The 15796-nt window shown below is 35.2% G+C and overlaps 1 protein-coding gene across 4 annotated transcripts in view; it reads left to right on the top strand.

Annotated features, from left to right (window-relative positions):
- Positions 1–15044, top strand: part of WASHC3 (WASH complex subunit 3) — a 51043-nt gene extending 35999 nt beyond the window's left edge. For 3 of the 4 annotated variants that reach the window (XM_027595153.1, XM_027595154.1, XM_027595155.1), the window contains one exon: positions 14799–15044. In XM_027595153.1, coding sequence (XP_027450954.1) covers positions 14799–14883 — 85 coding nt within the window. In that variant the 3' untranslated portion in view covers positions 14884–15044. Of the gene's footprint in view, positions 1–1288; positions 1438–14798 lie in introns of all 4 variants that reach the window. The other variant, XR_003520082.1, reaches the window with a different exon arrangement.
- The last annotated feature ends 752 nt before the right edge of the window (positions 15045–15796 follow it).

Raw genomic sequence — 15796 nt, forward strand, 5'->3', positions numbered from 1 at the left:
GTGCATTTTGAAGGTGAAACACCATAAAAACAGTCTTTTTCTCATATATTATCTTTTAAAAACAGTATTTAAGAATTTTTTAAAAGTCTGTAAGAACAGATTTCAAACAGGTATCTACATTTAGTATATATCCAAGTAGCAAACAGTGTAAGTACAATGGCATATATTGGTAATTTGAACTCAAGTATCTCCAGGATATTTGGCATTTGTTCTGGAAATTGTTTCTGACACACACTTTAAAAGCAGATGCATTGTGACATATATTTTAATGTGAATTGAACATATGAGTCCAATCCATTTTGGTACTCATTGGAATATATGTTATAAATATATTTAACATTGACCATGACCTCTTTTTTGCTTCTGGAAATACACAGGAGACCTTCTATAATAACAGAGGGCTAAAATGACCTTTAAAATGATGATTTTTCCCTCTAGAGAAAATGTAATGGAAAACTAACAGTCCAGTAAGCATCAGCATATGTTGGATATCCAGTCTCTTTACCCCCTACTGGCTTCATTTCATCCTCTGCCCAGCCTAAACCTACTTCATAATCTTCTACCTCAATCAACTACCCACACCAGAAACTTGAAAGTCACCCTTGATTCTGTCTTCTTCCCTGTCCCTGTCAGTCACTATGATTTTTTCATTTTTAATATCTCTCACAGCTGACCACAGGACTCCATGCCCATTGCTGTTTAGTTCAAGTCCTCATCATTTCTAACCTGAATTATTATAATAGCTCCCAATTGGTTTCATTATTCTCTTTCAGTCTGTCACTAAAGCCAAGATCTGTTCATACTTCATTCTTGTTTCAAAACTTTCTGTGACTCTCTGCTGCCTTCGACACATATTTTAACATCTTAGAATTGCATATAGATGTTTTTATCATCAAGACCCAGACTCTCTTCTTCATTTCTTACACTCTCCCATACATTCCTATCTCCCGCAGCTGTAGCAGACTACTTGCATTTCTCTGAATGTATCATTCTCCTATTCCCTTTTGGTGTCTTTGAATTTTTTTCTCTCCTTGGAACTCCCGTCCCCCCTATTATTGGCCTGACTAATTTCATATTCATCAAGACCCCATTTAGGTATCACCATGGGGGGAAATCCATGGATGACTACCAAGGGGAGAACCCCCAGCACCCCCAATACTTCCCCGATGTATCTCATTTAGCAAGTTTGAGAGCCCGTCATTGTCTGTAAATGTTGAGAAACATTCATTTGCAAGGTGGTGCCAAGTTTTGGGGTAGAATTCCAGTAACAGTTAACATTGTCTTACAGAAAAGCTGCTTCTCAACCACAGCCTGGAGCCTGAATTCTGATCCATTACCTCATAAGTACATGCCATCGGTCACAAGGGTTGGAGTGGGGGTGACTCACTATAACCTATCACCACTACTACTAGAAAACCAGTTTCAGCATTTAGCTAGGTACGATAAGTGAAGTCAACCGCCTTGTTCAAGAGGAATTCTGGCATTTTGGGAATCATGTTTATAGAAAACTAAGGAGCCTCACTTTGGGAGAAAAGTCTGAGATGATGAAGGAGAAGAAAATGTGCCATCTGAGGGAAGAGCATACTTTTATTTAGAATTTTAGCCAAGAACTTTCAGTAAACATTGTTTTGTTTTTCCTTTAAAGTATACACATACACTCTTTTTAAATTAGCCTTAGGTGATAAGACAGACTCATGCAACTGTTAGAGGAAATAGTCTAGATCTGTCTGCACCGAGTAAAGAGCAAAACTAAAGTTAATATAAAAATAAAGACTGATCACAAATACATTATTGTTTGATTCACTTGTGTGTATAAAAATTTGGAAGCTAAGAGACATAATTTTAAATTAAAACAGTTTACATGATGAGGAAGAAGAAAACCTGGCTATTTTCCTAGAAAAATGACTATCATTGAATTTTAGAAAGTCTATGAAACTAAATTATTATTTAGTTATTTTTAAAAGTCCCATGTTTTTGAAAATAACAGTAGTGCTTAAATAACCAAGAATTATTCCTGTTTAGCTTGTAAAAATTAGTTTCCAATGCCAATGAAATAAAGACATGTGAAAGAGTACCTTTGTCATCATCATACTCTAAAGAGTTTAAGGGGATGGGTATTAAAGAGGGCACATATTGCATGGAGCACTGGGTATTATACGAAAACAATGGATTGTGGATCACTACATCAAAAACTAATGATGTATTATATGGTGACTAACATAACATAATAAAATTTTTTTAAAAAAAGAGTTTAAGGGGAACCAAAATGGAAATCTTTAAGATTAATCTGTTCTAGTTTTGTATTCAGAACTATAGAACAGGTAAATTCTTTTAATCAATGCCTAATTTTCTTACCAGGAAAAAAAAATGTATAGTTCTCCCTTAATCCTGGGTTTTTTTTTTCTTTGTATGCTCTTATGTCCAGAACTATAGTTACCATTATTACCTAGTAATTACTACTTTTACTATCCTAGGATATATAGAGTAGCCTCTGGACCTGCCCAGCAAGAGATGAAATTCATGATGGTTAAGGCACCGGCTAAGGCAGACTTTAGGAATGGTCTGCTTATTCAGATTCTGCCCTGCCACTTTCTAGCAGTATGACCCTGGACTAATTATTTAATTGCTCTGTGCATAAATTTACTCATCAGTAAAATCGTAAATAGAAAAGTTCACCCTTCTCAAGAGAATGATGTAAGCATTTAGCACAGCTCTGGACAAGCAGTAAAAGTCCAATAAATTTAGTTGTGATTTATGAATGATTTAATGAGGGAATATGTAGCAACTGGATTTACCAGGCTTTTGGATCACAACTTATTTATAATCTCTAATTGCCTGTATACCATTGTATTTTCAACAAGGATATATTTAACATACACAGTGTAGTTATTTTGAATTATACTGTTTTCTCAAACTGAAAAGTCTATATTTTAAACTTTGCAGTAAAGAATAGACTTCTGAAGTTGAAATTCAACTGGTCACACTCTTTAATACTAGTGTGTGGGGGTACAGTTTGTAGCATTTTTTTGAGGTAAAATTAGTATATAACTATGTGTTGCAGGTACACAGCCTTGTAATTTGACATCTGTATACACTACAAAGTGATCACCACTAAAAGTTGTTACCATCATCCATCATCATACTTCACTCCATTCACTCATTTTGCCCACCCCCACCTCACTTCCTCTCTGGTAACCACCAATCTGTTCTCTGTATCTGTGAGCTTATATTTGTATTATTTTGTTAATTCATTTGTTTGCTTTTTTTTAGATTCCACATGTAAGTAAAATCATTTGATATTTGTCTTCAGCCATCTGATTTATTTCACTTAGCATAATACCTTTAAGGTCCATCTTTGTTGTTGTAAATGGCAAAATTTCATTCTTTCTTATGGCTGAGTAGTATTCATTGTATATATATACCACAACTTCTTTAACCATCCATCCAATGATGGACATTTAGGGTGTTTCCATTTCTTGATTATTGTAAATAATACTGCATGAACATGGGGGTGCAAATATCTTTGCAAATCAGCATTTTTGTATTCTTTGGATAAATGCCCAGAAGTCAGGGATGGCTGGGTGGCTCAGTCAGTTAAGCATCTGCCTTCAGCTCCGGTAATGATCCCAGGGTTCTGGGATAGAGCCCTGCATGGGGCTCCCTGCGCAGGGAGCCTGCTTCTCCCTCTTCCCCTCCTCCCTGCTCGTGCTCTCTATCAAATAAATAAAATCTTAAAAATAGATAAGTAAAATAGCTAGATTATATAGTTCTATTCTTAATTTTTTAAAGTATCTTCATACTGTTTTCCACAATGGCTATATACCAAGTTGCATTCCCACCAACAGTATATGAGGGTTACCTTTTCTTGACATCCTAGCCAACACTTGTTATTTCTTGTCCTTTCAATAATCCCATTCTATCCAGTAGGAGGTGATATCTCATTGTGGTTTTGATTTGCATTTCTCTAATAATTAGTGATGTTGAAAATCTTTTCATGTGCCTGTTGGTCATCTGTATGTCTTCTTTTGGAAAATGTCTATTCAGATCCTTTGCCCATTTTTTAATCAGGTTGGTTTTTTTTTGTTGAGTTTAATGAATTTTAGATATTAATCCCTTGTCAGATATATTATTTGCAAAAATCTTCTCCCGTTCAGTTTGTTGCCTTTTCATTTTGATGATGGTTTCTTTTGCCATGCAGGAGATTTTTAGTTTGATGTAATCCCATTTGTTTATTTTTACTTTTGTTTCCCTTGTTTTTGGAGTCAGATCCACAAAAATATCACTAAGACCAATGTCAAGCAGCTTATTGCATGTTTCCTTCTAAGAATTTTATGGTTTTAGGTATTACATTCAAGTCTTTAAGCCACTTTGAGTTAACTTTTTCTGTGTGGTATAACCTAGTGGTTTAGTTTCATTCTTCTGCATGTGGTTGTGCAGTTTTTTTCAACATATTTATTGAAGAGACTATCTTTTCTCCTTTATATATTCTTGACTCCTTTCTCATAAATTGGTTTGTCCATATATGTGTGGGTTTAATTCTGAGCTGTCAGTTCTGTCCCATTGATCTGTGTGTGTTTCTATGCCAATAGCATACTGTTTTATAGCTTTGTACTATGGTTTGACATTAGAGCATGATAACTTCAGCTTTGTTCTTTCTCAAGATTGCTTTGGCTATTAGGGTTTGGTTCCATACAAATTTTAGAATTATTTGTTCTAAAAGGCCATTGGAATTTGATAGGGATTGGATTGAATCTGTAGAATGCTTTGGGTATTATGGACATTTTAACAATATTAATTCTTCCAATCCATGAGTGTGGGATATCTTCCCATTTATTTGTGTCTTCTTCAATTTCTTTCATCAGTATCTTATAGTTTTCAGTACACAGGCCTTTCACCTCCTTAAAAGTTTAACCTCAAAGTTATTTCTAGGTATTTTATTCTTTTTGATAAAATTGTGAATGGGATTGTTTTCCTAATTTCTTTCTGATAATTTGTTATTAGATTATAGAAACACCACAAATTGTCATATGTTGATTTTGTATCCTGCTACTTTACTGAATTCATTTATTAGTTCTAACAGTTTTTTGGTGCTGTTTGAGTTTCCTATGTATAGTATCATGTCATCTGCAAATGGTGACAGTTTTACTTTGTTTCCAGTTTGATGCCTTTTATTTCTTTTTCTGGCCTAATTGTTGTGGCCAGGACTTCTAATACTATCTTGAATATAAGTGGGGATAGTGGGTATCCTTGTCTTATTCCTAATTTTAGAGGAAGAGCTTTCAGTTTTTCAGTATTGACTGATGTTAGCTGTGGGTTTGTTATATATGGCCTTTATTATATTGACATTTATTCCCTCTGTACCTACTTTGTTCATAGTTTTTATCATAAGTGGTTTTTGAATTTTGTCACATGCTTTTTATGCATTTATTGAGATGATTGTATGATTTTTGTCCTTCATTTTGTTAATGTGGCCTATCACATTGATTTATTTGTGGATGTCGAACCATTCTTGCATCTCTGGAATATTTCAACCCCACTTGATCGTGATATATGATCCTTTTAATGTATTATTGAATTCAGTTTGCTAATATTTTGTTGAAGATTTTTGCATCTGTGTTCATCAGGGCATGTTAGCCTATAATGTATGTATGTCTGCATGTGTGTGGTGTCTTTGTCTGGTTTTGGTATTAGGGTAATACTGGCCTCATAAAATAAGTCTAGAAGCATTCCCTCCTCTTCAATTTTTTTTGAAAGAGTTTGAGAAGGATAGGTATTAAATCTTTGGATGTTTGATAGAATTCACCGTGAGTAAAGCTGTCTAGTCCTGGACTTTTGTTTGTTGGGAAGTTTTGATTACTGATTCAGTTGTCTTACTAGTAATTGGTTTATTTAGATTTTTTATTTCTTCAGTCTTGGAAGATTGTATATTTCTGGGAATTTATTCATTTCTTCTAGGTTGTACAATTTTTTGATAATTTTTCATAGTAGTCTCTTATGATCATTTGTATTTTTGTGATGTCAGTTGTAACTTCTTGTCTTTCCTTTCTGATTTTATTAGAGGCCAGTCTCTTATTGTTTCTTAGTCTAGCTAAAGTCTTGTCAATTGTTTATCTTTTCAGAGAACCAGCTCTTAATTTCATTGATCTTTTCTATTGTTGTTTTATTCTGTTAGTTCCACTCTGATCTTTAGTATTTCCTTCCTTCTACTGACTTTTTCATTTTTTCTTCTTTTTTAGCTCTTTTAGGTGTAAAGTTAGGTGGTTTATTTGACATTTTTGTTTTTTTCTTGTGGTAGGCCTGTATTACTATGATCTTTCCTCTTAGAATTGCTTTTGCTGCATCCCATAGATTTTGGTGTGTCATATTTCCGTTTTCTTTTGTCTCTGGGTATTTTTTTATTGCTTTGATTTCTTTAATGGTCCACTGGTTGTTCAGTAGCATGTTGTTAATCTCTACATTTTTGTAGTTTTTCCATCAATCTTTGTAATTGAATCTACTTTCATGCTATTGTGAGTGGAGAAGATGCTTGATAAGATTTCAGTCTTCTTGAACTTATTGAGATTTGTTTTTATGGCCTGATATGTGATCAATCCATGTACACTTGAGAAGCATGGATTTTCTGCTGCTTTTGGTTGGAGTATTCTATATATCTATTAAGTCCATCTGGCCTAATGTGTCATTTAAGGCTGATGTTTCCTTATAAATTTTCTGTTTGGATGATCTATCCATTGATGTAAGCGGGTGTAGTATACTGATTTGGCTAATGAATGCATGTAATTGAGTCAAGCTATTGTGCAGGCTTTGAACTGAACCAGCTCAGCTGGCATTTGTCCTGAGGATATTTATTCAAAAGACATTTATACCTTCCTCGCAGACTGTGGAATGACCACAATTATGGTTGCCAGAAGTAAAAGTAACCACCTCAGCCTACTTATCATTTTCACAAGAGGGGGTTTATTAGTAGTAACCAAAAGGATACTAGAAACCAAGAAAACGTTCTGTTAATTATATTGAAGGGATGTCCAGCCCTCTAAGGGAATTCCTTATCTTCCAGTGATCTTTGTCTACCTCCAGTTACACAACAAAATAATGGATTAAAGTCTGGGCTTTGGCTGGTTGAGGATAGGATAGACTTCAATTTCCCAATTGAACAATTCCAGAGATAGTTTTTCTGCTTCCATTTTTAATTCTTGCTGAGCTGGAGTCCCATGCAATGTGATTGTCACTTCTCAACCACTGGCTGGCAGACTGGCTAGAAAGTACAGGACAGGAAAAAACAATGTCAAAATATTATTATTGGTCCAGAGTTGGAGACCTTGATCACATGAGAGAAATAATAGAAATATTAAAGAGATGGTATTAAAAAGCATTGTGGTGTGTCAATGACTAGTGAGCAAAAGATAAGGGGGCAGCTGGGAACTAAAGGACCCCAAGATAAATAGCAAAAGCCAGTCTTTACTGGGAGGGCTTTCTTTCTTTTTCTTTCTTTCTTTCTTTCTTTCTTTCTTCCTTCCTTTCTTTCTTTCTTTTTTTATATATAGTATTAAGTATTACATTGTTTCCCTATGTACCACGACAAAGGATAGGATATACCTGTGTTGATGGGCATTCAGAAGGGAAAAGACCAAAGTATGTGTAATTTGAATAAATGTAATGCTGAAATAAGTCTCACTAGCTACTGTAATATCAAAGTCTAAATTGTCACTTTTATAACCACCCCAGAGGTCTTTTTATATACTCAGTGCAATCTTGGTTCAGGAATTTAGTGTTTTGCTTTTTCCTTTAAGACCACCTGTTGCCCTTGCATAGAGCTATGACAGAACACTACTAATTGGCAACAGGATCATGTGACATTATAGGTTTATATGTGCTATAATCAATATTGAAAAGTGATTTAAATGACAACTACTGTACTCTCTCCCCATAACCCACTCAGCAATATTTTACTAACAATGTTTTTGTGACTTAATCTGCTTTAAATGTAATGGTTTTAAAGAAAATAAAAAATATTTTTAACTATTTATCTACATAAATAAATGTTTTTCCAAAGTATGTTTATGTGCTTTTTGTGTCCTTAAAGTGACTGTGGTTTTAAACACAAATACAAATATCTCTTTAATGAAAACAAATTAAACCAATGATATTTGTATTTTAGGACTCTTTTCACATTCAGAATCGCAGAAACCAACTCAAACTAGCTTAAACAAAAATGGAAGTTATTGATTCACATAGCTAAGTCTAAGTAGGACAGTATCTAGGAGCTCAATGTCATCTGTGCTTGTTGTCTGTCTGGTGTTCTCTCTTTCCTAGCACCTCATTCCAGCTTTACTCCTTGGCATAATATTTCACTTCTCTCCTACAGTAGTTGATCTTGCTCCTTGAAGCCAAGGAATTAGCAGTTATGAAGGCTTTAGTATTGTTAGTTTTGCTAATCGAATGAAATTAACTATGGAATATCATAGCTCATTTCTAGGGAAACATTCTGATTAGCTTGGGTCATGTGCCCTCCCTTGAATCAGTCTCTCTTCCCAGGGGAAGAAATGCTTAATGACTGGCCAACCCTGGATTATGTGACTGAAACAAGGCAGGGTATAGGGAAAGAATGGAGGCAGCAGGAATTGTGGTTGGCATCCTTATTTGATGCACATAAATGGGAGAAAGGTGAGTATCAAAAAGAACATGGACACAGCATCTGATATGCTAAAAAGTACTGATTGATATATGTTTAGTTCTTCCTTCTCCTTTCCTTTCTAAATTATGACTCATTTTTTATTGAGGTCAACCTTAGTAACTTTAATAAGTGGCTTAAAATACGTATTTTAAAATATAATTAGACTAAGTTTTGAGTTAAATTTAAACTTTAAAAAAATTTTGCTTTTATTAAGACTTTTATGGATAATCTTGGTGCCACAAATTATATAAGTGTGTTTATTAAAATGTAGCTACCAAAATAGTGTTTTTTATTATATAACCACTAAAGATTGAGATTTTAAAAAAATATACATGATACATCATGAATGTACTCTGACTTTATATGTGTTTCTGCATTTTGCTGATAAACTCTTTTTTAGTGATTCACTCATATTTAGGAAACTGAGAAACTGTTATAAAGTCCTCATCTTCACATTTTAATAGTGAATCCTTTGAATTTTGAGAAACTAAACTTTAGGCCAGTACATTAAGATAGCAACTATTTCAAACATATCTTTTAAAACTTCCTTGCATGAGGGCGCCTGTGGTTCAGTCACTTAAGCATCTGCCTTCATCTCAGGTCATGATCCTGGGGTCCTAGGATCGAGCCCTGAGTTGGGGCTCCCTGCTCAGCAGGGAGTCTGCTTCTCCCTCTCCCTCTGACCCTCCCCGCTGCTCATGCTCTTGTGTGCTCTCTCTCTCAAATGAATAAATTAAAAAACATCTTTTAAAAAAACTTCTTTGCATGAAAAACAACTTAAAAGGTATATATATATATAAAGATCAAGCAAGAGCAATTCTGATCATAACATAAAAAGCCAAAATTTTGTTCCCCCTAAGAATATGAATATCCAGTCTGGAAATGACGGTATTGTTTTAAGCTTTATTATGAACTTTTTTTTTATTTTATTATGTTATGTTAGTCACCATACAATACATCATTAGTTTTTGATGTAGTGATCCATGATTCCTTGTTTTCATATAACACCCAGTGCTCCATGCAGTGCGTGCCCTCCTTAATACCCATCACCGGGCTAACCCATCCCCCCCGCCAAAACCCTCAGTTTGTTTCTCAGAGTCCAGAGTCTCTCATGGTTCATCTCCCCCTCCAATTCCCCCCTTCATTTCTCCCTTCCTTCTCCTAATGTCCTCCATACTGTTCCTTATGTTCCATAAGTAAGTGAAACCATATGATAATTGACTTTCTCTGCTTGACTTCTTTCCCTTAGCATAATCTCCTCCAGTCTCATCCATGTTGGTGTAAAAGTTGGATATTCATCCTTTCTGATGGCTGAGTAATATTCCATTGTATATATGGACCACATCTTCTTTATCCATTCATCTGTTGAAAGGCATCTCAGCTCTTTCCACAATTTGGCTATTGCAGACATTGCTGCTATGAACATTGGGGTGCATGTGACCCTTCTTTTCACTATATCTGTGTCTTTGGGTTAAATACCCAGTAGTGCAATTGCTGGGTCATAGGGTAGTTCTATTTTAATTTTTTGAGGTACCTCAGCACTGTTTTCCAAAGTGGCTGTACCAACTTGCATTGCCACCAACAGTGTAAGAGCGTTCCCCTTTCTCCCCAACCTCTCCAACATTTGTTGTTTCTTGCCTTGTCAATTTTTGCCATTCACTGATATAAGGTGATATCTCAATGTGGTTTTGATTTGAATTTCCCTGATGGCTAGTGATGATGAACATTTTTTCATGTGTCTGTTAGCCATTTGTATGTCTTCTTTGGAGAAGTGTCTGTTCATGTCTTCTGCCCGTTTTTTGACTTGATTATTTGTTTTTGGGTGTTGAGTTTGAGAAGTTCTTTATAGATCTTGAATACCAGCCCTTTATCTGTAGTGTCATTTGCAAATATCTTCTGCCATTCTGTGGGTTGCCTCTTTGTTTTGTTGACTATTTCCTTTGCTGTGCAGAAACTTTTTATCTTGATGAAGTCCCAAAAGTTCATTTTTGCTTTTGTTTCCCTAGTCTTTGGAGATGAATCTTGAAAGAGGTTGCTGTGGACGATGTCAAAGAGGTTACTGCTATGTTCTCCTCTAGGATTTTGATGGATTCCTGTCTCACATTGAGGTCTTTCATCGAATTTGAGTTTGTCTTTGTGTATGGTGTTAGAAAATGGTCAAGTTTCATTCTTCTGCATGTGGTTGTCCAATTTTCCCAGCACCATTTATTGAAGAGACTGACTTTTTTCCATTGCATGTTTTTTCCTGCTTTGTTGAAGATTATTTTACCATAGAGTTGAGGGCCTATATCTGGGCTTTCTATTCTGTTCCATTGGTCTATACGTCTGTTTTTGTGCCAGTACCATGCTGTCTTGGTGATCACTGCTTTGTAATATAGCTTGAAATCGGGCAACGTGATGCCCCCAGCTTTGTTTTTCTTTTTCAACATTTCCTTGGCGATTCGGGGTCTTTTCTGATTCCATACAAATTTTAGGATTGTTTGTTCCAGCACTTTGAAAAATGTCATTGGAATTTTGATCGGGATGGCATTGAAGGTATAGATTGCTCTGGGTAGCATAGACGTTTTAACAATGTTTATTCTTCCGATCCATGAGCATGGAATATTTTTCCATCTTTTTGTGTCTTCTTCAACTTATTTCATGAGTGTTCTGCAGTTCCTAGAGTATAGATTCTTTACGTCTTTGGTTAGGTTTATTCCGAGGTATCTTATGGTTTTTGGTGCTATTGTAAATGGAATCATTTCTCTAATTTCTCTTTCTACAGTTGCTATTGTAAATGGAATCATTTCTCTTATTTCTCTTTCTACAGTTGCATTGCAACTGATTTCTGTGCATTGATTTTGTATCCTGCCACATTACTGAATTGCTGTATGAGGTCTAGTAATTTGGGGGTGGAGTCTTTTGGATTTTCCACATAAAATATCATGTCATCTGCGAAGCGAGAGAGTTTGATGACTTCTTTGCCAATTTGGATAACTTTTATTTCTTTTTGTTGTCTACTGTTTCTAGGACTTCTAGTACTATGTTGAACAGTAGTGGTGAGAGTGGGCATCCTTGTCGTGTTCCTGATCTTAAGGGAGAGGCTCTCAGCTTTTCCCCATTGAGGATAATATTTGCTGTGGGTTTTTCATGTAAAGTTTTTAACTTATAAAATACTTTCATACACATTATCCCTTTTGATTCTCATAATATCTTGAAGTTTTTCTCTTTTTTATATCCAAAAGGGACTAGTGTATGCTTTTTCTTTTGTCTTCCTAGCAATTCCAAGTCAAAGTAGCCTAAAATTTATTTTTAAATGAATGAAGACAAGCAATAACAAGTATTAGCAAAGATACAAAGAACATGGAACCCTTGTGCACTGTTGGTGGGAATGTAAAATAATATAGCTGCTATGGAAAACAATATTGCAGATCCTCAAGAAATTAAGCATAGAATTACTATAAGGTTGTGCAATTCCACTTCTGGGTATATACCCAAAAGAAGTGAAAGCAGGGACTCAAACATGTATTTGTATACCATGTTCATAGTAGCATTATTCACAGTAGCACAAAGGTGGAAACAGCCCAAATGCCCACCCACAGGTGAATGGCTAAACAAAATGTAGTATATACATACAAAGGAGTATTATTCATCCTTAAATAGGAAGGAAATTCTCATACCTATTGCTCCTGCCAAATGGTCTAATGTCATCAAGTTTTAACTGCAATTGCCTTATATTCTAGCTCCCAAATGACTTATAGTTCCCAAATGCGGCATGAATTCCCCCTTTTTTTTTCTTTATTCAGAACCCTCTCATCCCCACTTATTCCCATCTTTTCTGGGAAACTCCTACTCTTATCCTAATAGCCTTCACAAGTGTCTCCACTACTCTGAAATCTTCTCTGACCAAACCTCATAGAGTGAATTACTTTTTCTTTTCACATAAGCATAGTTACTACAACTGTATTCATGTATATCACACTATATAATAATAATTTGCATTTCTGTCTCCCTCTGAAATATTCCCCTAAAATATCAGCTTCTTCAGGGCAGGAACTACTTGTTATTCATTTCTGTATTTCCAGCACCTAACACAGTTCCTGGAAAAATGGTGGGTATGTGATGATGATGATGATGATGATAGAAGATAGCATTTATTTAATATATTTACTATGTGCCAAATATTATTTGATATACTTTACACATAATAATTCATTTTAATCATTTCTTAAAAATTTATTTATTTATTTGACAGAGAGAGACACAGTGAGAGAGGGAACACAAGCAGGGGGAGTGGGAGAGGGAGAAGCAGACTCCCCACTGAGCAGGGAGCCCGAAGTGGGGCTCGATCCCAGGACCCCGGGATCATGACCTGAGCCGAAGGCAGACGCTTAACAACTGAGCCACCCAGGCACCCCTCATTTTAATCTTAATAACAATCCAGTTAGTTAGTTGGATCCAGAGTGGTTACCTAGCTTCCCCAAAGTTGCTCAAAAATGTAGCAAGACTGGATTTGAATCCAAACATTCTGACTCCAGAATCTGTGTTCTTAACCCTATGCTATACAGCTGTGATGATCACATTTTTAAAAATGGCTACACACATAAATGAAGTATATAATTTCAGCTCCTTCTAAGCTTAAGCTGCTTTTGCCCTTAACTAGCATTTATTTTGGAGGCATCGTATACATTGTTTTATTTGTTTGAGTTGCCATAGATATAATTTGATGTAGTATTCAAATAATTCCTTCTGGTAATTTTTTCCTTTTTAACGAAGTAAAGACAGTAAGAAATCACCTATATAGCAGAGAAACTTACTTGGAAAATGTTTCCAGTATTCATGCCCACTATTTTAGAGTTCTTGCTTCTATGGAGAACAATGAAGACTATGGTCTTGTGTTAGTATTTTAGGGATGGAATATCAGTCAAAACTTAGACATGCTGTACCCAGCTTTAAAGTTTTACTATATTGAGTACATGTGACTTCCTCATAAGCATAATCTAAAATTGTACAGCAGAGCAAATGGGTTTATGTTTGACCCATTGCTGGGAGCAATGCCAGCATTTCTCTGTTTTGTAGCATGACATATAATATTAAAAAACATAAGCCCAACCTCAGCCATAATTCTTAATAACTAAATGGTAGATTGTACATTTTTTAATTTGAGTAACAGTAATTATATTTGTGGCAAAGTTTTATTGGTTGGTGTCCTAATTCTTTAATAAGAATCAAAGAGCCTGAGGGAGAAATAAGTCTGGTAGGTTTCAATGCTATATCATTTTTCCTTTCCTTCTTAATTTCCCCAGAAGTATACTTTACTTGCTTAATTTACTTTCTTCGTAAGAGTGAAGAGAGGCTGAACAATAGTATTACCATATTGATTAAATGATTTACTAACAAACACTATAGAGCCTATCTAGTTGACTGTTTTGATGACACCATTAAAATTTCATTTGGTCTATTATAATATATCCCTGCAAAGTTGGAGTTTAACCATTCTCATAACTCTTTGTTGTGCCTAGGGAATCTTTGAGACATTATTTTTGCCAACTCATACTTTTTACATACATTTACATTCATTCTATGAAGATAAAATATAAATGAAAACACTCAACAAACATTAAGAACCTTTACCAGACCCTCTTCTCCCCTGCAAAATTTCCATATTGTTTGTGTTTCTTAATAGCCATTCTTTCACTCTCTTCCATTTTTAAATTTCTTTTTGCAGCTTTCCTGAAACATGAAGATTTTCCTTTTCTTTCCATTTCTAGCTTTCCTTTCTCTCTGCCTCCTGTACACTTGGAGGCTGCAGAGATGTAGCAGTGGGCATACCAACCTCTCTACATCACATCTCCATCTGTAGTTGGGTCTCCCTGGTAATGAGAAGGCAGAAAGTGCTGAAGTAGCATTCTGTAAGGACTGGCAAGAGAAAACAGTGCTGTGGCCCATACAGGAACAGCACTTGGTCCTTATGGCGCTGGAGAAACCAAAGAGAAGCATGCTGTGGAGAGCGGGAGACTCTTTCAGTTAAGGGTGCAGACTTGGCAGATTTATTATCAGCAATATTCTAGGATGAACCTAATTTACAGTTAGGAAATTCTTTTTTTCAGCTGGAAAAACCTTTAAAAATTGTTCCCTTCTCTTTTAGGAGGCCAGATGCTCCAGTGCCTGATGGTGAAGGTGAAAAAAATACAGAAGAAATTTCAGACAGTGAATCTTCTTTTAGTGACTAAGCTTAATTTTGATAACAGTTACATATACATGTGTAGGTATACATTACATTCTATGAGAAAGAGAACCTGAACTTGAACTCTAGTCATAAAAACATCAACTGGCCATATATCCACCACCAAACTTCCTCTATGTTAAAAAATAAAAAATAAAGTGTCTATAACCTGGCAGTATGTCTTGTTACCAAAATACAGGGCTATGACTGAAAAATAGAATAACCTAAATAAAGTGCTGTTAGTGCTACAAATACTAAGATGGGATATTTCAGGGATGCGGTGAGCATTGAAAATGAAGTCAATTGGCGATCAATAATAGACTCTTTGCAAAAAAAGTGAATTTGGCTAAGTGAGTTATTCAATTTTTGTGACTGTTTTAGCATGAAAAATATTATGTGCATTTGTATTGTAAGAGTAGTTAAGAAGTTTCTGACAGAGACTAATACCAGATTTAAATATTCTGTGACAACTTGAAGCTTATATATCATAGAAAGTGTGAATTTGGAATTTATTGGTCATATTTGTTAGCATATAGAGCTTTCCACCACTTGTCCATTAGTTCCTATGCTCTTAAAGTGTCAGATATTTTTAAAATATTTATTATCAGATAGAAATTGAATTGAAGGTAGTTTCAATGTGTCTCAGAGCAAGCAAGCGTCTTGTGATCAACTCTTTTATTGCCTAAACAGAAAAAAAAATATTTAAAATGCTGTCCTCACCTTACCAAATAATTCACGAAGAATTATTTGCACACAGTGTAGAAAATTTCTAAAATACTTACATGAAAAGATATATAAATGCATTTGATTAATGGTGCTCATCTTAGTTTAGCCCACCTGAAAGTAGACCCTGAGAAAAGGACTTGAGTGTAAGTATGTCATTTGTGAGGTAATCACAGGATGCAGAAGTGAGAGAACAG

The sequence above is a fragment of the Zalophus californianus genome, chromosome 9 (assembly GCF_009762305.2).
Source record: "Zalophus californianus isolate mZalCal1 chromosome 9, mZalCal1.pri.v2, whole genome shotgun sequence".
NCBI lineage: Eukaryota > Metazoa > Chordata > Mammalia > Carnivora > Otariidae > Zalophus > Zalophus californianus.